This window comes from Lemur catta, chromosome 8 (assembly GCF_020740605.2).
Source record: "Lemur catta isolate mLemCat1 chromosome 8, mLemCat1.pri, whole genome shotgun sequence".
NCBI lineage: Eukaryota > Metazoa > Chordata > Mammalia > Primates > Lemuridae > Lemur > Lemur catta.
In genome coordinates this window covers 48698500-48718980 of record NC_059135.1, presented here as the reverse complement: position 1 = coordinate 48718980, position 20481 = coordinate 48698500, and the positions used below count along the sequence as shown (strand labels likewise).

General features: G+C 35.4%; 1 protein-coding gene across 1 annotated transcript in view; it reads right to left on the bottom strand.

The window, feature by feature from the left end:
- Positions 1 to 20481, bottom strand: part of TTN (titin) — a 269437-nt gene that overhangs the window by 94935 nt on the left and 154021 nt on the right. Inside the window, exons 169-193 of the mRNA XM_045559324.1 lie at positions 19702 to 19782; positions 18736 to 18810; positions 18014 to 18103; positions 17509 to 17571; positions 17156 to 17245; positions 15249 to 15296; positions 14296 to 14697; positions 13859 to 14137; positions 13334 to 13609; positions 13057 to 13196; positions 12633 to 12759; positions 12275 to 12538; positions 11722 to 11988; positions 11320 to 11583; positions 11092 to 11231; positions 10819 to 10945; positions 10427 to 10693; positions 10054 to 10320; positions 8941 to 9207; positions 8710 to 8849; positions 8136 to 8262; positions 7205 to 7347; positions 2989 to 3112; positions 2168 to 2434; positions 403 to 500 (exon numbers count right to left, since the gene is read on the bottom strand). Of these exons, the coding sequence (XP_045415280.1) occupies positions 403 to 500; positions 2168 to 2434; positions 2989 to 3112; positions 7205 to 7347; positions 8136 to 8262; positions 8710 to 8849; positions 8941 to 9207; positions 10054 to 10320; positions 10427 to 10693; positions 10819 to 10945; positions 11092 to 11231; positions 11320 to 11583; positions 11722 to 11988; positions 12275 to 12538; positions 12633 to 12759; positions 13057 to 13196; positions 13334 to 13609; positions 13859 to 14137; positions 14296 to 14697; positions 15249 to 15296; positions 17156 to 17245; positions 17509 to 17571; positions 18014 to 18103; positions 18736 to 18810; positions 19702 to 19782 (4433 nt within the window). The remainder of the gene's footprint in view (positions 1 to 402; positions 501 to 2167; positions 2435 to 2988; positions 3113 to 7204; positions 7348 to 8135; positions 8263 to 8709; positions 8850 to 8940; positions 9208 to 10053; positions 10321 to 10426; positions 10694 to 10818; positions 10946 to 11091; positions 11232 to 11319; positions 11584 to 11721; positions 11989 to 12274; positions 12539 to 12632; positions 12760 to 13056; positions 13197 to 13333; positions 13610 to 13858; positions 14138 to 14295; positions 14698 to 15248; positions 15297 to 17155; positions 17246 to 17508; positions 17572 to 18013; positions 18104 to 18735; positions 18811 to 19701; positions 19783 to 20481) is intronic.

Here is a 20481-nt window from a genome sequence, read left to right as displayed (position 1 = left end):
TTAGGAGTTGGTACTCCTTTGATGTGTGAGTTGAAATTCAAACTTGAAGGAACTTGCCAATGGTGGTTAATGGCAACAAGAAGTACTTAGTTGAGACAAATATCATCACTAATATTTGACTATTTCTGATCTAAGAAAATAGCAATTCCATATGATTCAAACTAATAATATCTAGATCTCCTGATTGTGAGTCCAGTGTTTTTCAAGTAATTGTAAATGAATAACACTAAAATGAGAACAATTAAGTCAAGTACATATTATATACTAAAATAATCTTTAAAAGTAAAGTGGTGATCAGAGGAAGGTTTGACTAACTTCTTTTTACTTTTTCCATTTTGGCTAGACCAAAAGTAAACATAAAGTCACTTGACAATACAAGATAACAGGTATACAATCACAAACCTTAGCATTTTCTCGGGAAAGTTCACACTCAAACCGAGCCATTTCTTTTTCTTTAACTTGAAGATCTGTGAGTGGTCTTAAGAATTCCACATGAGGAGCTGTTAAGAGAATGTCATTAGAATTCAAAATGAGGTTTCTGGAAATTTACTCTGACATTACTATGGTATACATTAAGAAAAAGTGAGTCTTTTGCAGGGCCTTTCAATCTTAAATGCTACAACTGACCTTGAAAATCACTTGGAGATGTCATTCAGGTATGATGCTTTGCTATTTATATACCTCTATATTTTACACAAAATTGTATGGCATACTATATGTCCAGCTTTTATACAGACACACACACACACACAGTATATACACTAGAGAGCCATCTCAGTTCTTTTGAACAGTAGCTGGAAGAAAAATCTTCCTTGTTATATCACCACAGTTGAAAGATATTGTCAAAGGAAACACCAGTAGCAAAGAAACATTCTCTTATTTAAGGCAGCCAGCATAGTCTTTGAGAAACTAGCAGAACTCAATGATAACACAGCTTGAAGCACTGTGACCAGCCTTGTGTGTGGCTAAGAGGCATGAGTGAGTAATTGAAATCACATACATACATTCAGCTTTTTTTTTAAATCAGCTTCAAAGATGTCACATGTAAGTCAGGCATAAAATCTATTAGTGCAACCAAGCAATGTGTCTTGCGTGGGAGGGTGATTTCGTTCTTTACATTTTATTTTATTTATCTCCAGAATTAATTCTGCTGACATACAGGATTGCAGAGCTGCCCCTCGCCCTTCCTTCTTTCAGAGTACCCTGTGAGTCCTTCGCAAGATGACATTTCTTGATCAACAAGATTCTGGGACAAACGCTGGCTAACAGGCTTGAAGATATGCTCATTGCAGTTGAGCCTTCTTGAAGTGAAGGTAGATGGCAAAGGGAAGAAGGAGACCCAAGAAGCTACTCTGACATAAGCTAAAGCAGGGCAACCACACAGTGAAAAGAATAACGCAGTGCAAGATGCACGAAGCACAAAACCACTAGGTTGTAGCTGTTGGCCAATGGGAAGCAACTGAACCAAACAAACAAATATTGCACAAAAATATGCATTGAAAAATCATCACCGGACAAAGGAAGGAATGAAACAAATGAGCAAGCAGTGGCATTTTGAAAAAAGATATTTTTCACCAGAGGAAGAAGTAATGCTAAAAAACATTAGAGCTCTCTTCATTCAAAGCATCCAGGACTCAAAGAATCCAGGCCTCACTCCATCTTCTTATGCATTCTTATTCTCAGAGGTTGAATTATGTGAATGGGCTTTGTCATGTAAGTGCTGACCTCTAGTATGCTCCCATTCAAACTGAAATTTCAAGCTCATTTCTAGTTGTCCCCTGTGCCTAAAAATTCATTTTCTTTCCACATGGAAATCACTTTCACTTTCTTTTTAAAATCGGGGCTCCCTACTTAATCTTTTTTATTCAGTTTGTCCTCATCCATAACAGGATATTCATACCCATGTAGACAAAGAGAACACTGAGCTCACTGCTCAGTAAGAGAAAAGAAGCATGGTGAAAAGTGGTCCATCTGTCTTTTATCAGACCAGATATAGCACAAAGACTTTTTTTTTCTTTAAACACATAAAGAATCAGGTTAGGTCAGTGTCAATACTAGAAGTTGCCAAGAAATGCAGTTAGGCCAAGAAGGGCATGCAAAAAAGTGTTGTTGCTTTTTTTTGTTATCCAAGAGTTGCAAATCAAAAGTCCTGTGTAAGAATACTTACGCACGACATTCAGGTTACAGGACGTCTTAAAATCCTTAGCATCACAAGTGTATTTTTTAATATCCTCTGGGGTACAGTCATGTATAATAAGTTTTCTGACCCTGCCATCAGCAACAATTTCATACTTCTTGCTTTTGAGGATCTGTGTCCCATTTTTGAACCATTTCACCTTAGCATTTTCTCTGGAGACTTCACACTCCAGTACTGCAGTGGCTCCCTCTTCGACCGTCTGGTCCTCAAGGGGTTTAGTGAATTCAACTGGGGGTTCTGAAAGAATCATATTCATTAGCTAAGGTACCTCTCCTTTCCTTCTCCAAGAGTTTCAGCACCTCCTCAACTTTCCTCTGGCATTTCCTGGGCTTTTTTCTATTCTAAGATTCATTTGTAAGTTTTGATTCCACTCAGATGTTTTCCTCTAATAATGATGTTTTATCATTATTTGTACAGACAGAGGAAAATTGTTTTTAAAAACTATGAAACACTAAGGAAATAATAGCCAACTCTTGGTGAATAAAGCGATGAATACCTAGTTTGATAATAATTCTTTTTCCAGCTGTTTTTTGAACAAGAGGATGTGCAATAAAAATAATAGGGACAGAAGGAGGAAGTAAAACCTATGTCAGTCCATTTTGACTCTATACTTTTTAAGATGGTCTGTGAAGTATTTCGTTAGGCCAAAAAGTAAAATTAGACTTTGGGATATTTGGATAATTAGTTGATTTGAATGATCATCACACTCATCATGTAAAGATAATTGAGAGTTGGTATTATTTACAAGTCTCTGCATTATACATGTATTTAAAAGTAAGCCTGGTAATTACCTTTCACAAAGAGGTTGGCTTGAGTTTTGAAATCTTTTGCTGTTAGTTGGACTTCCCCAGCATCTTCTAACTTTACGTCTCTCAGGGTAAGGGTATGAACTCTTCCTTCTGAACGTGTGACCACCTAGTTTTGTAAAAAAGTGCAGCTTAAGAATCTATGAAAAAGCAATCCAGTGTATAGGTGTATTAATTCATTTAGGTAAACAGCTTGAAATAGGGCTTTCCAAGTTGCGTTATAATCATGCATATGGTATATATATTTTTTAAAAGTTTTAACCAATAGAGGGATTTTAAAAGAAAATTTTAGGTTTTCATAGTTACCTTTATATAATTACTAAGTGGCCTTTTATGTTGAAGTTGCCTAGGCCAATCTCTGTTTATACTTGTGGTCTTTTTTGCATATATATATCATATATATATATGTGCCTGGATTTTGCTGCTTGGTTTATTTGTATAAAGGAAGAACTTAGAAAAGCAAAATCATGAAAGGAAAAAAAATTTGGATAGGGTAAGCTGAAAATAAAACTTATGTTTTAAATACAAGGTGTTTGCCATGTAACAATGAGTTAGAGTTCTTCTTTCCATTTATTTTATTCAATTTATTCTGCAAACCAAATAAACCTATGATTAAAATAATTTGTACAACTTCTTAATTTTGTTGAAAACTCCAAATGAAGATGTTGACTCTTCTTTCCTTTTCACATGTTTAAGCATCAGGAATGGGAAAATCAGGTATCAGTGGTGCTAAAGATAAGGTCATTCTGACAGTAAAGATAAGCAAATTGGCGGTTCTTCTGGTTCTGTGATTTAAAATTCCTAAGAAGCTGTGCCCTGTCATCCAGGTTGATTTTTGCATTTCTTAAGAGTTCAAATAGAGTTAAGAATAATGTAAAAGCTTTTACTGCTGGAACTCTTTATTATACTCGTGTGAAGGAAAGAAGCACAAATAAGTTTCCATCTAAAAGTGTTTTCCTTAATTAAGAGCCGGGTATGGTTATTCATATAATTATCTTAATAATTGAGATCGACCAAGGCAAAATAACAGGTAGGAAGGATAATTAAGATACACCCTAGGAACAGAGCTACTAATTCAAGAACATGGTGCTTGAATGGGAAAAATTTTGTTTTTAATGACATTTCAGTATAAAGTTTACACTGTGACTTTTGACTATTTTTAAAAAGTGTCTCAGTTTCTAATCCACCACAAATGTATCTTATCTATTAACATGTTGCTTTATCATCTGAATTCCTCTCAGGCTACTATAGAACATTCTTTGTTACCAAAGACATTGCTCAGCACATAGTGGTTCTCAATAAATAGCTTGCATACAATCTACCTCGACTATGTTAAAAGAAAAAAACAAGGAAAAACTCATAGTTACCTTATAAAAATAAAACCAAGGAAATGAATGCTGAAGATTTTGTGGTGGATTATGTAAGGATAATATTAGAGATTATCTTTTTAAAATATTAATTTATAATGGAAGCATATTGCTATAATACAGTAGGCCTTATGACTGTGACCAAACTATTAAAGTTTAAATCCAAATTTATCAAAGGCCATTTAGAACTTAGCAATCCTTTCTTAAACTGATAGCCAGAAAAAGAAAAAAAGAAAAAAAAGGCAAACAACTCATTTCTAAATTTTTTTCTTCATATTTCCTATTCTCTTTCCTATTTTTATAACTTGTTTTTGTTTGGTTGTTTGTAATTTTGGAGGCTAAAGGCCTGAATTAAATTGACAAGAACAAGTTTGTTCTGATAGACTTAAATTAAATAAAGCCTGTAAAATGTAATAACATGATTTTGTTACTTCACAGTTTATATTTAAGTTCTTTTTGAAAAGAGACATTTAAGTAATGTAGGAGCAAGTTCATAAAAGGCTGAAGTATTTTGGGTGGCTAGAATAAAGGATTAAAATTCCCATGCCAAGAGAGACACAGGGAGTCCTATAGAATTATAGTAACCTGATCCTTTCTAACATCAGAAAAAAACTTTTAGCAATAATAACAGACTTTTTTTTGAGTAAGAGAAATGTGAATAAGACTTTTTAGGAGTCTACATTTTAAATTAAAATAGTACAGTCTTTACATTAGAACTAAGACTGATCTTTTAATAAAAAGCTTTTAATTTGATCAAAAGATACTTAGTAGCTGAAGAATAATATCATTTGTCCCTAAGCAGTATTTCTATATGCAAATCATGAATTTATAGAACTAGAAAGAATTGTGAAAAGTCACCCAATTCTCTGCCTTTATTTATTTATTTTATTATTCTTTTTAGAGATGGGGTCTCGCTCTGTCACCCTGGCTGGAGCACAGTGGCATGATCACAGCTCACAGCAGCCTGGAAGTCCAGGGCTCAAGTGATCCTCCCACCTCAGCCTCCCAAGTAGCTGGGACTACAGGTGTGAGCCACTGAGCCAGGTCAATTCTCTGCTTTTAGACAAGTTAAGTTAATTAATCAAGTTAATTAAACCACACTTAATAGGGAAAAATAATTTAAAATAAAGGTAGAGATGCCCCCATCACCCAGTTTAATACTTAGAAGACTTCATTGTAAGGAAGGTTTTCTGATATGCAACTTAATTTTCAAGCTATCATTTGAATGTCCTGCTGGTTTTTCTAGTTGGTAAAAAAGGAGACCAAAAAGTTCTCCTTATGGTTTGTATAACAGGCAGACCTTATCTATCTGACGACTGTTATTGAAATACCCTGTAATCACTTTGGGAGAATACTAGTTTTTTGGTTGGTTTTAAGGCAGTTGTTTAAAAGCATTGCTTTCTAATACTTTAATCAACTTTATGGCTCTAGGGGGCCGGGCATGGTGGCTCATGCCTGTAATCCTAGCACTCTGGGAGGCCGAGGTGGGTGGATTGCTCGAGGTCAGGAGTTGGAGACCAGCCTGAGCAAGAGCGAGACCCCGTCTCTACTAAAAATAGAAAGAAATTATCTGGCCAACTAAAAAATATATATAGAAAAAATTAGCCAGGCATGGTGGCGCATGCCTGTAGTCCCAGCTACTTGGGAGGCTGAGGCAGTAGGATCGCTTGAGCCCAGGAGTTTGAGGTTGCTGTGAGCTAGGCTGACGCCACGGCACTCACTCTAGCCCGGGCAACACAGCGAGATTCTGTCTCAAAAAAAAAAAAAACAACAACTTTACGGCTCTTTGTTAAGCTGAATCCCTTTTTAATTATATTCCTTTATGTCTTCAAAGTTTGATTTGTATTGAGGTCTTGATACTACACTCAAGATTATTTCTGAAATACTGGGGAGAAATGCCATAGAACAAATGTAGTGTCCTGTGCCTTATTTCCAACCCATGCTGGGCATATTTTATATATTTTATTTCAAGAATTCAAAATCAAGATAATTTAAACACATAACATTGTTTCTGGGGGATAAAATACATAGGTCAATTTAGGCAAATTGTATTTTGGTCTATCTGAATAATCTTTAGATTTTACTTAGGGGTAAAATCTTGGGCATAGAGAATGTTCATAAAACCTGACACTGGGAGCTGGCTATTTACCAAAAATTCTTAAAATATATTCATTCATACATGTGGATATAACCACAGGGCCCTTCTTTCTTGTCAGTACCATCAGTTGCACTTTAAATAGCCCACTTGCATTCCAGAATTTGCACAGCTCAAAGCACTTGAAGGTTAAAAATAGCTTTGGAGAAATGCTTGAAGAGCAAATCTGCCCAGAAGTTATCTCAACTACTTGATCAACTGCCTGAAATGGAATTCAATCTTCTCCTCTTAATCCCCTTACACGAAGAACACTAGATAGCAAGAAGAGAATTAGTCTTAAAACTTGATGTGCAGAATACATTGCACGTTAAAACTTGTTGCAGAACATCCAATCAGAAAACCTTTTTGATCCTTCCTATCTTCCGGTTAATTAAACAAACTATCAATGATAGTCTAGCCTTGCTAAAGAGTATTTGCCTTTTCTTCAAAAAACTAAAACTTGGTCATATTTTAATTTTTTATTTCTATCTCAATAAAAATATCAGGTTAAACGCAACAAAAATTTGAAAAATCTGCTCTACAATTTCAGCAAACATCAGGTTAGAGGAGGGAGGAAAAAGGCAAAGATGGAGGAAGGGACGTTAGAAAGAGCAAAGAATAAAGAACACATAAGAGAAAGCGGAAGAACCCGAGAGGAAAAGGACCCGTACGACGTGGCAACCATGCGCCTGCTTCTTACCTTATCGCTGGGCTCTAGTTTCTTCCCTTTGAGATACCACTCCACCGGGATGTCCTCGTAAGAGAGCTCGCAGTCGAAAGTGGCTGTTTCCCCTGCAGTCACGGTGACATCCTTTAGAGGCCTCAGAAGACCAATGACTCGTGCTTTGCGAGAGGAAAGAAACAGCTTCGCGTTACTCATTTTGTAATTCCAAAAGAATAAATGCAGACTTAGTTATGATACTCCATGGTCGCTTTCTTCAAGAAAGAAAGAGCCACAAGACCGGCCGCTGCTGTGCCGCCCGTGCAAGTGTGGCTTCGTGGTGCAGAGACGGGGAGAGCTGGTGACGGCAGAGTGGGTATTCGTTAGGGGCCCTTTGATTTGGATGTACAAGGTCAGCAAGAATCTGCGCTGCATCTGTCGCTCTGCCAGGCATCAAGTTCCCCTTGCTACATAAGGTATGTGACTTCCAAAATAACTAGGACTCTGATTGGGAGAGGACAAGGGGCCCTCAATCGCAGAGCCTGTCCATATCCATCAAACAATTTGCACCTTCCAAAAATGTTAGCCTAATGCTCCCTGCCTCTCTTTTTGAGTCTGAAATGCCCACACAGCAAAGTTTTTCTTTATGGTGTTACACTTGTACAGCCACTTCACCGGTTCTGAGTTAGATTCTTATTATACATATTTCTACTGTCAATGAAAAAATTACAGACTAGGAAAATCTGACTTGTTAAATTTTCTTTTGTTCAAATGGCAAGGTCAATGAAATTTCCAAAACTTTAAAATTTGAACCACTTCTGTATTGGGATGTCAAAGAAGTAAATACAAAAAAGCCAGTTTTTGTACTTCAAACCTGTTTTCTAATTAAACAATTCAAGTTAATTTTGCTCACATTCATTTTTCTGCAAAAGTATTTATTTAATTTTCAGCAAAAACATGCCATACTTACGCTTAACTCGGAGGTGGGCACTAGATTTAACATTGGCAGCTTGGAACTCTACCCCACCGGTCTGGTCCAGGCGGCAGTTGTGCAAAATAAGGAAGTGCATTTTGCCTTCTTCCTTAATCTCACAATCCTGTACCAAAAAAGAGCAAAAGTTTTATAGGAGATAATTTTTTTTTTGAGATTTTTTTTCCCTTAAGGATAGAATCTCATAATTAAAGGAATGCTACAAATAAATGGTGAGGGAGCTTTATATAACTTTGAGCTCTTTCTTTTGTGAAATAAAGCTTACAGGTACTATCAGGAAAGCAATATTTATTTTAGTTGCATAATTCTGAACAAGCTAGCAGCAACACAGAATATCTACAAACTTGTACCCTCTCTGCTGGATCAAAAATAATGCAGGAGTGCCTGTTTGAACCCATTCGTAGACCCTAATACCTCTCTTTGGCTTACAGTCTGACAGAAAACGTGCTATCATGTTTTAAATGTCCTGCATGCACTCTGACTTTCACCTGCCCTTTTCTATAATATTTCACACAGCTCCTTTAGGTGTTGACAAGTTCAGAAATAGCCTTACAGGTGTTTGGAGTAGGGCCTCTCCCTTGAGTTTCCAGTTGGCATGGATATCATCTTCAGAGATCTCAGTTTCAAAGCGGGCCGTCTCAGTCTCCATCACCTCCACACTGTGAAGGGGTCGCACCAATTTAATTTCCCGATCTAGAAAAGTGAAGGGTCCACATGTGCCATTAGCCTCTAACAGAAATAATTCCAGTGGCTTCAAGAGTGAAACTCATGAAATTTTCCTTACCTTCAATGTTAAGTTTTCCTGAGGTTTTATCCGTCCCACAGTCACAGGTGTACTGTCCGATATCTGATTTCAAAGCTTTCTTTAGGATTAACATGCGCTTCTTGCCGTCTGCCTTAATAATAGCATTTTTGGATGGCTTTATTTCCTGCCCATCCTTAAACCATTTCACTGGTGCATCTGCTTTGCTAATTTCACACTGTAGAATCACTTCATCTTTCTCTACGGCGGTGTAATCTTGAAGCTTTCCTGTGAAATATGGATCTCCCTCTGCAAGTAAAGTATAAATGAAAAAATTTTATTAACCACCTAGGGAAATGATCATTTCTTGGAAAGTTTAAGAGGCAACTCACAGAGTGCTGGTTATATTTTAAAACTATACCAAGTGTTCAATCATTTAACATGTTTATGTTCAAAAGTTCTCTAAATATTAGAAAAATAATCCATGCATGGGATTTATCAAGATTGACTCCATCTATATTATGTTTTGAAATATTGCATTAACAGTAGTTTAAAAGACACTATGAAATTTAGCTTCAAATATAATGTGTTCCTCCATTATTTGACTGAATTTCTAATTTTTTAGCAACTCTATTATGTCTAGTTTACCTTTAAGCTTTCATATTCATATTATTAGTTTTTCTAAATCAGTTAATAGTTTGTCTTTAATAGTGTCTATATATGTTAGATTTCTTACTTAATCTTCTTGATATTGTGGCCAAGAAAAACAAGGAGGCTTTTTAATGTAAGTTCTGTATTATCGTCTCTAATTAGAAACTTGAAAAATATTTCTCTGAAATATTTTGATAAAGTGAAGAGAAAGTATTTGTATATTCCTATTTTAAACATGACAGGGCTCAATAATTGACCAAGAGTTCTACTTTTGATTTTAATTTGCTATTTTATGGGCCTAAGCTAGTATCTTCATTACTTAATGTCCTCATATTTTTAGGTAAAAGTGTCTTAGAAATAAGCCTGATAACATATGTGATAGTTGCTTAAGGATTGGGGCTGCTTTCATGAAAAATACACTTAGAAGACTATTTTATGTAACAGATTCTCCACAAATTTCTGCTGAATTTAATACAATAAAATTAAATTTTAAAAAGTACCTACCAAGCACAGTGAGTTTAGCTTCTGAACTTAGCCCCATAGCTTCTACTTTAATTTGGGAGGTGTCATCAATAGACAGGTTTCTAAAGGTGATTGAATGAATTTTCCCTTCATCATCCATTGAGACCAGCCTGGTGGTGTGTAGGCGATTGTCATTCTTGAACCATTTAACTCGGATGTTATCATGGGACAACTCCACAGTAAACACAGCACTTTCCTTCTCTTTGGCGGTTACATCCTTCAGAGGGGTGAGGAATTTAAGCCGGATGCCTGTTAAGGAAAGAAAAAAGACCTCATTAATTCAGCACTTTATTCGCTATAGAAATAAAAGCAAAAAAATCATTTTGGGGTGGCCTATTTAATAAAAAATATTTACCTTCAATGATCAGTTTGCCACTTGTGTGCTTATCTTCAGCTTCAAATATGTATTTTGCTTCATCTTCAAAAGCGGCTGACTTGATCACCATTGAATGCTTAGTGCCATCCTTTATAAGCTCAATTTTTTCATCACCTGTGATTTCCTGGGTTCCTTTTAGCCAGCGGAATGTTTTGGGCTCCCTGGATACTTCACACTCAAACTTAGCCTCATCCTTCTCGAAGACTTTCACATCACTGAGAGGTGTGATGAAGATAAGAGGCAGTTCTGAAACAAAAGGCCAGTGGAAAAAGTCAGAATACTCTTCCATTCATGACCGCTGATGGATGCAGGGGCTTCTCAGGAAGTCTTGCAAAGGAAATGCAAAATGGCGGCTGACAAGCAGCGCATACCTTTCACTTTCAGATTGGCTGCAGATTTAGCATTAGCGGCCTGGAAGGAAACCTCTCCTGTCATATCCAGCTGACAGTTATAAAGGATCAGAACATGCTTCTTCCCATCTTGAATGATTTCACAGTCCTGTTTGGAGTGAGGGTGAGAAGGAAAGAAAGAATATCGTTTACATAAATAGTTATTCCTACAAATCATCGAAAGATTTCATACCCTTCTTCACCCTGAACAACCAAGCACCTCTCTTCCTGTATGATCAGCTAATCATGACTTACAGGAGAAGCAGTCAGAGGCTGTCCTTTTAACTTCCACTGGCCGTGAACATCCGGTTCAGAAAGCTCAACTTCAAAGCGGGCTGTTTCACCAACAAACAGTTCTACTCCATACAGAGGCTTTTCCACTTTTATTAGTCGAGCTGAAATTGTACAAAGTTTTGTTAGCACGACTGAACAAATAAACTGCAGCCTCAGATAGGGTCAATTTTACATTTTTGAGTAACTCACCCTCAACATTAAGGTTGGCTGTTGTCTTGTCTGTGCCGCAGTCACACACATACTCCCCTTTATCTTTAAGTTCCGCCTTTTTGATTTTTAAGATGCGGCGCAGGCCATCTGTCTTGATAGAATATTTGGGTGAAGGGACGATCTCTTCACCATCCTTGAACCATTTCACAGGCACATCTTTGCTCACTTCACACTTCAAGATAATCTCATCCTTCTCCACTCCAGTTTTGTCATGTAATTTCACAGTGAAGTAGGGATCGGCCTCTGTAAAAGACGTTCCGCATATATCAGAAGAATGTGAAAACTCAAGTTTATGAAAGAGTAACAGGTTGCTCTTTAATAATTGCTACCCACTCCCACCATCCAGAAACTGGTTATCTAGTTATAGCCGTTCACATTTACCTAAGACCTTCAGTTGTGCTGTGGAGCTCAGGTCCTTGACTTGGGCTTTTATCTGAGAGATATCATCCAGTGTCACTTCTCTCATTTCCAATTTGTGTGTCTTGCCCTCGGATGAGATGAAGACCGTTCTGCTTGTGTGGAGTTTGGCATCATTTTTGAACCAGACTACATGCATTTTCTCATGAGAAAGCTCACAAACAAAAGTTGCTGTTTCACCTTCTTTCACTGTTTGATCTTCAAGAGGTGATATGAATTTCAGTCTTACACCTGCAACGCAAGCATGGATAATATGCTCAGAAACAAAATTTACCTTTGGAAAGATTCTAGTCTAATCTGCCTGCATAAAAGGGACCCATTTCACAGGGCATTTATTTATCTATTCGCCTTTTCAAATAGAGCTCCATTAAAAAAAAGAGGGGGTTGTTTTGGTAGCCTGTGAAAGTAAATTAGGGGTGTTGATTGTCACAGTTTTTAGAACTTGGCGTTCTCTCTTTAAAGTCAAATATTTGTGTGCCTTCCTATGGGATATCACAGATCTCATCAGCTCTCTTACCTGTAACAAATAACCGTGCTGAGGTTTTCTTGCCATCCACCTCAGCCGTATAGACGCCTTCATCATCAAATTGAGAATCATTGATAACAAGAATGTGTTTCTTTCCATCGGCGATGATATCAAATTTGTCAGATGACTTGATTATATCAGGTCCTTTAGACCATATGACATTTGCCTCTCGGGTGAGGACACATTCAAATCGAGCCTGTCGCCTTTCTGGAACAGTGACATCCTTCAGGGGCACAGCAAAGTCAAGTTCGATTTCTGAAAAATCAAACATTAAGAGTGAGGTTTTGCAGAATGCAGAGGGGTGTCAAATGAAGTTGAGGCCGCTCCAGGAGTTCTAAAAGCCCTGTACCTTTCACTGTCAAAATGGCGGTTGTAATTGCATTAAGGGCCTGGTAGAGGACTTCACCAGCTTGGTCCAGTTTGACTTTGTGCAAAGTTAAGAAGCGTTTTCCACCTTCTGCTTTGATTTCACAAGTCTGAAAGACAATAGTTTTAGTTAGCATTCAAGAGATAAAATCCCCTGGAGAAGAAATGTTTCAGATACAGATTTCAATGGAGTTTAAAAAATCACTACTAATAAAAGTAAGCAGAACATCTTCTGTCATAAAATTGTCCAAGGTGTCCACAAATACTGCATCAAATTCCTTCCCTTTTTGGAGACTTTAGAAGCCCAAAGTAACTTCACTATTATTAAACCAAATCTGAATGTCAAACATGACTGTAGAACATAGTTATTTTATATGACTAACAACTTAAAATAGGAAATTACTCACAGGTGAGGGCCTTAGAAGTTCTCCCTTCAGTTTCCATTGTCCAGGAATGTCTGCCTCTGAGATTTCTGCATCAAAGCTTGCACTTTCCTTCTCATAAATGGTGACATCTTCTATTGGTTTGAGCAGTTCAACTTCACGATCTGTATTCATCAGGGATGAAATAACATAATGCTTTAAACAATCTAACAATGCTTTACTTTTGTGTTTTTTGACATGTTATTTTGCCTTATGCATGTACAAAACTTATTCTTCAGAATAAAAGGTAAGATTTTTATACCTCCAAGTGTCAGCTTTGCAGGGTATCTTTTCCCTTCAATTTCTACTGCATATTCACCAATATCTTCTGGCATAGCATTCTTAATTTTGAGGAATAGTTTGTTTCCATCTCTCAATATTTCAGTCTTATCAGTTGGTTCCAAGGGGAGTTCATCGTATCCTCTGAACCACTTAATGTTTGGAGTATCTTTAGCTATGATACAGGCAAAAGTAGCTGTCCCCTTGGGTTTCACATGCTGGTCTCGTATAGGTTTCACCAGCCAATCCCTAATGACTTCTGTATGAAAATGAGATCAGAAAGGGGGTTATGATCTGAACAAGTAAGAGAAATAACTTCCTTAGTAAATTTCAAAAATAGAAAAATTTTGCAAAACTGAACATAATTAATCTGCTATGAGATATTGATATTCTTCTTGTTATATAAGGTACAAGACTTCTGTTATTCTGATACTGGAAAATAAAGTACTTTCTTCCAATTTTTTAGTCTCATAATAAGCAGAACAAAATGTCCCAGCAAAGTACTAACCTACTACTTTTACGCAAGATGAGCATTCCAGGTTGTTGGCATTTTCCACAGTAACTGTGTACGTTCCAGCATCAGTATCATCTGCATCGTTGATGGTCAGGGCCCTCAACAAGCCGATGACACCAGGCACGATTCGACCAGGTTTCTCCACCACAATCTTCCCATCCTTCCTCCAGACCACATCACGCTCTTTGTTTAACTCGCAGCTCAAGTACAATGGCTGTCCTTTGACCACGGTGACTTCCTCTTCCAGTGTTTTTACAAAACGTACAGGAAGCTCTGTGGAGAATTTCAGTGTATATTTCAATACATACAACATTTCCAATGAAATAAAACTTGGAAATAAGAGATTTTGTCTAAAACTATGGTAAAAGTTGCTACTAGGGTTTACTGTATTAAAGTCTAATACAGATCATGTTCAGAAGACTGGAAGTTACCTTCTACAACAAGTTTAGCTGTGGAGGTCTTTTCTTTGTTTCCCAAACGTAAAACACAGGTGTATTCACCAGCATCAGAAAGCTGGACATCAATGATATGCAGTTTTCTGTCTTTACCGTCTGCGATGAACCTGTGCTTTGGGCTCTCACGGATGTTGCTGCCATCTTTCATCCAGCTTGTAATTGCAGTGGAGGGAGAGACTAAACATTCAAAGATTGCAGAAGAGCCAACGAACTCTGATTCAGTCAAGACGATGTCTTGGATTTCCTTCACAAACTTCAGTGGCACAGCCCTTAGCTGGTAGGTGAACGGTGCCTCATCAGGAGGTTTCTCCCCACCACTTCCTGGCCGTAACTTTTTCCTTTCGGCTTCTATTGGTGAAGGAGTCTTTTTGGCTACACCTAATTCAAAATAAAATGAAAAGTTGATGTGGCATCTCCATAGGAGTCAGAAAGTGCAGACTTCGCTGCCTGCTGGATAAAACCAGCCATAAAGCAATTAAAAGACAAGAACAGAAAATTAAAGATCAGGCAATTGAAAGGTCAATTGAATTTATGCTGCCTTGTTTCAGACAGGAAAATGAGATGGTATAAGGAATCCATGAATAATAAATGCTCTTCATTTTCTCAAGTTTTAATCCTATGTATAATATATCCAGATTAATGTCTAATTATTTTATCTGCCATGTTTAAATATCATGCATATGAAAAATGAAGCTAAGAACTTATAGGATTCATGATACTAAAATATAGTTGGTTATACATATAATACCTACTTGCATAATATTAGAAATATATTATTTGAAATATCAGAAAACATGCTAGTTTTGGCAAACTCAGTTAGAAATAATAAAGATTGTTACAAATTTTGAAATTTTTTTCCCTTTAACATAAAGTTTGGAAATTCACAGAATGAAAGGTTACAATACAGGTACAAGGAAATTGAATCTCACCTTTGATGGGACCTTTTGGCTTAGCAGCCTCCTCCTTAGGTTTGGCTTCTGAAATAAAAAGAAAACTCAGCATTTAAACCATTTTCAGACTTATTTCATGTTTAGCAGTAAATTATACAGGGTGAGTCATGCTTTTTTTAAAAATAAATATTAATACATAGAGAAGTTGGTTTCGTTTATATGACTTTTATGGAGAATACTTTAATATTATCAAGAAGGCAATCTCTCATGAGATTGATGAGACCAAGCTAAATTGACAACATATTTAGGATTAAAAATTCTTTCAGCAAGTGCCTTTATTCTCTTCCCATTTTTGGAAAATTCACTGTTGCCTTGTGAGGAATTTTGTTTTTGCCTAGCTGTGTAAAATGTTTTATGTGTTTATATATGTGTTGGTTATGTGAACCAAAGAAATAAGTTTTTGTCAACAAGAAATCAGTGTAGGAAAACAGGAAATGTCCTGGAAGTAACCAAAAGCCTTTCTTCTTTCTTTTTGTGTTTGAATTGAGCAGACAGACAAATCCAGGGAAGACTAGGAAAAAAAGGGCCTATGTGCCATACATATATGCGTTCCTTTGAAGATTTCCCTTAATTAGACAATGAACTAAGGCAAAAGCAAGAGAGGTTCTGCATTTAGAGTTTGATTCAATTATTAATGTAGGGACAGTATAAACTATAGAACTGGTTCTCTAGCTTCTGCCCCTGGGATGTGAGAACAGCTTTATTTTTACACATACTTAACTAGCCCAATGGCAGTTTATCACTGTTTTCTAATAAAGGTACCACACTGAAATTATAAAGGTTTAAAAGAATAATGTCCAAATCATAAACATCAGTGACCAAGTATAAATATTAAAAATTAAGCTACTGTGAAAAGAACATAGTATATTTTTTCATGTCATTAAACACAAGAAAAACCCAAATATTTTGAGATAATTTTAAATAAAAATTTTCTAAGTAATTTAAAAAATATTTTTATAAACTATTATATAATGTGTAGTAGGTAGTAAACATGTAAATATAAATATAGAACACATATGATGTATAATTAATAATAATCTAAATCAATGATATAAATTTTTTTCTAAGTGATTTTAAATAAAAATTTAAAAAGATTAGGCAACTTGCCAGAGGTAAATAGTTAGGATGTGTATTTATCAATGATTTATAATTACACATCTAATCAGTTTGAGTTTTTAAATTATCACTTAGATGAGGAACTACTACATAGTTCCTATACAACTAATTAAGTACCTTAAGTTTGGACTTGAGATACCATTAAGTGAGTACATTTAAGAAAATTATTATTGATCTAAATCCTTACGTACATTTAAAGGCTGAACTATGCAGTCTTTTTTTCTTTTTCTTTTTTATTGTGATAAAATATACCTAATATAAAATTTACCATTTTACCCATTTTTAAGTGTACAATTCCGTTCCATTAAGTACATTCACAATGCGGTGCAACCAACAACACTATCCATTTCCAGAACTTTTTCATTATCGCAATATAAAGGCTTCTTCAAAAATGAGAAATGATTGCTCTAGGGTATGGGGAAATCTGAAGCTCCGGGGGATTCCTGTATGTATGCTGTTGCAGGGTGTCTGTCTCCTTAGTTTTCGTGAGCCCTAAACATATTCATTACTTAATCCCCAAAACACACTGAAGAAACGGTGCACTGCAGGAACGTACATTCCAAACAAAATACAATATGCAGCTATCGGGCAAAAGAAAAGGTGAGGAAAGTATATCAGATGAAGAAAAGGTGAGAACTTACCGTAAACACCCATTATTGAAAGGATTTCTTTGTTACAACATAATTTAGGGCTTGAATTTTAATCAAGTGTGGATACTTTTATTAAGCCACCAAAATAAACTAGCAAAAAGAGAACTACAGGATAAATACCTGCTTTCTTTCCAACCACCGGCACTGTTACTGGGGCAGCGATGGGCGTTGGTGCGGGCTCCATGGGAGGTGGTTTGATTACTTTCACTTCTGTAGAGAGACGTCCATTGTATTAATGTCTCTATTTATCATTCCCTAAAAGCTTATTTGGTGGCCTGTTTGCCTTTTCTGATACAACTTTGAAATCTTCAAATGACTAGTTTTTCAGAGAATAATACATTAAGCATATAGAGACATTATAAATCATTTGATCAAAACATGCTGACTTTTACTTACTATTTCTTATTAACTACACATTATTTGAATGAATCATGAAAGAATATGCTGTTGACATTGAGGATGAGCTTGCTCACCTGGCTCAGGCTTTGGTTTAGCTTCGGGTCCAGGGAGAGGTATTGGTGGCTTAATTTCAGGCACTAAAAAAATTCACAGTAATGAGCAGGTTATCATAGTATTTTTGAAGCTTTTCACAAAGTCAAAACCAAAATTAAATAGACTTAACATATCTTGGAAGATATCAGAGTTTATATACATGTAGTTATCAAATCAAGTATTTGATCTAAGTTTATTTTTCATTTTAACAAAATACTAGGAAAATATAGTTAGGCAATTTTATGGGTTTTAATGTTGTTCTTCATCTCATTCCCTGTAAATACATTTTTTTCCTAGTAATTTATTTAACAGCTAGGTGATTATTAGCCAATTGCACGAGAGGGTGAAATGGTAAAGAAAATGAAGTCATATGTGATGACCAGATTAAGGTCATGTGTTTAAATCTTGATGCAAGTGTAATGATATTTTAAATGATATATATTTGCATTTTTAGAAACAACTAAGAAAGTGCCAGTAGGTTTATACCTTTTGTTGGTTCAGGAACTTTCCTTTCTCTTTTCGTAACAGGAGGCACTTCAACCTCTTCAACGGCGGCTTTTGGAGGTGGTTCTGGTACTTTAAGATAAAAAGATTATTTGCAGTGTTAAGATTTGAATATTTAGAAATCAACTCATCTGAAATATCAGATTAAACAATTTATTTTTCAAAAGCTTTATTGATTTTTTTAAAGACCTTATAGTCTATCAATTAATTTCTATTTTTCTCTCCTTCACTCTGCCTCAGTTTATTTTTCTTTCTTTTATTCCATCCCCTTGTCCCTCACCCCCATTAGTTCTCCCTTTCTAAATCACTTCTATAATAGTTCCCAGTAATTACACCCTTTGAGCATAGGCTAATGATAAAAACCAACCTACTTACAAAGCTCCCAGATTTTATGAAACCTTTGCTAACACCCTCCTATGAAGTTATGCTGCAGCCAACTTGATTATTTCAGTCATTTCCACTGGAAAAACTTAAGTGGCAAAGTAATAATAAGAATGAAGTACAGAGAAATACATGAATGGATTTGGGAATTACTATAAAAATGTTTAAACAGAAAGCAGACAATGGAAAACATAGACTTACATCACAGATGAAATACGAAGCTATGTTTATATTTAGCTTCATTTATGTTTACAAGATAAACCTTTTGTTAAATGTCCATTTTGTTAAAAAATAATTTCACAAGTTGTCACTGAGATTCCTACCTGTAGGTTTTTTAACTTTTTCTAGTTTTTTAGGTTCTACTTTAGGTTCTTCTTCTTCAGGTCTCTTTCTTAGAACTTTAAAGACAAAAAGGTTTATATGTAAACCAAGACAAACCAATGAAGATGTTGAATAAGCTCGACAAATACAAATAATGTACAAAGCAATGAAAATGAAAAGCATGCGACCTAGTGCTCTGGAAAATTAGCATTTACACTAAAAATGCTTTTTTGTAAAAAAAAAAAAACACTTTAAAAATAATATTCTAATTAAGTCATCGTAATTAAATCTATTCAGAGACAAGTCTGTGGCAGAAATAGCTCCAACACAAAATGAATACTTTGAATAGTAACAAATTCTAACAGTAACTTAATGTTATAATTTAATGAGTATGTAAATAAGTAGAAAGTTTACTTAAGCAGAGGTATCTAAAGAAATGTGGCCCCGAAATCAGTAATTCTATGTGAAGACAATGTTAGAAACTGATTCTCCATTTGAATATCTTGCTTCTAATTATTTAACATTTTATTAGTAGGAAAGAAATGTTCAGTTTTTCAAAAATGTTATTTATTAGTTGTGGTGATCCTGTGTGACATTTTAAAACTGAATACTGAATTTAAGCTTAAATAGTTTTTTGTGTTTAATAGGTTTAGTGTATTTTACTACATAATTTGGTTATAAAAATGGCAGTCATGGTCATTTTTGTTGTTAGTTTAGAATGCTATCAATTTAATTATGCCTATTAACATTGTAAATTTCAAAACACTGTGAATGCTCACAAAATTTCTGTCTTCTTTTTAAAAAGATTTGAAAATGATAGTCTTCTTAATTTTCAATCAAATTACAAACAAATTTTGATAAATAGGGAATGTAATTCAAAGAAAACCAAGAGACAGAAACATTTCGTAAGCTTTCAAGTCAATTTTTTCATGTACTTAAAGCTGATAGATGGTTGAAAAATACTATACCGCTTTTCAGAACAACTTCTTCTTTTGGTGGAGGTTTAGGTTCAGGAAGTAATTTGCGAACTTTCTTTTCAACTCCAGGCACTTAAAAGAATATGATTTCAAATTTTGAAGTGAATGCATATAAAAACAGGATTTCAACAAGAAAAATGTCTCTCTTAAAACTAGTTAACTCTAGTGTATCAAGTGACAATTATAGTTGCATATAAATATCACAGAATTAAAAAAATACATTTATTTCCTCTGCAAACATCTATATAACCTTGTGATTAAATTCAATTACATTAACTGCAGGCAAATATATTCATCTGAAATGAGTGTAGAAGATAATTGTTCTGTACTGATTTTATGAATCTTTCATCAAATTACAGGGTTCTTGACAGCATCGTTGCCCCAACCTGCAATTGTAGATTGCCCAAATCTACATTGGTTTCTCCCCAACCATTAAATACATTAAAATGATACTGGCAAGCATTAGTGCCATCATGAGTCTTTTCCACTGATGGAATAAGAAAGCCAAGGGATCCTGTTTGTGACCTTGATGGTAGGGAGGGGCCATATCTCACTTTAAGAACAGAAGAGAAGCATCCTTTCTTAAGATTTCCTTTGTGAAATAATACTAACTTAAAATTATAGAACTATAGAATTTCATAGTTGGTGTTGGAAGCTCATTTTTCATGAGTAAGAAAATGTTCTTAAATTTAAATTAAGTGACCCAAGGAATTCTAAATTAACTTCCTCTTGTGTCTACAGTGCCTACCAAGCATGGTGGATGATTTTATT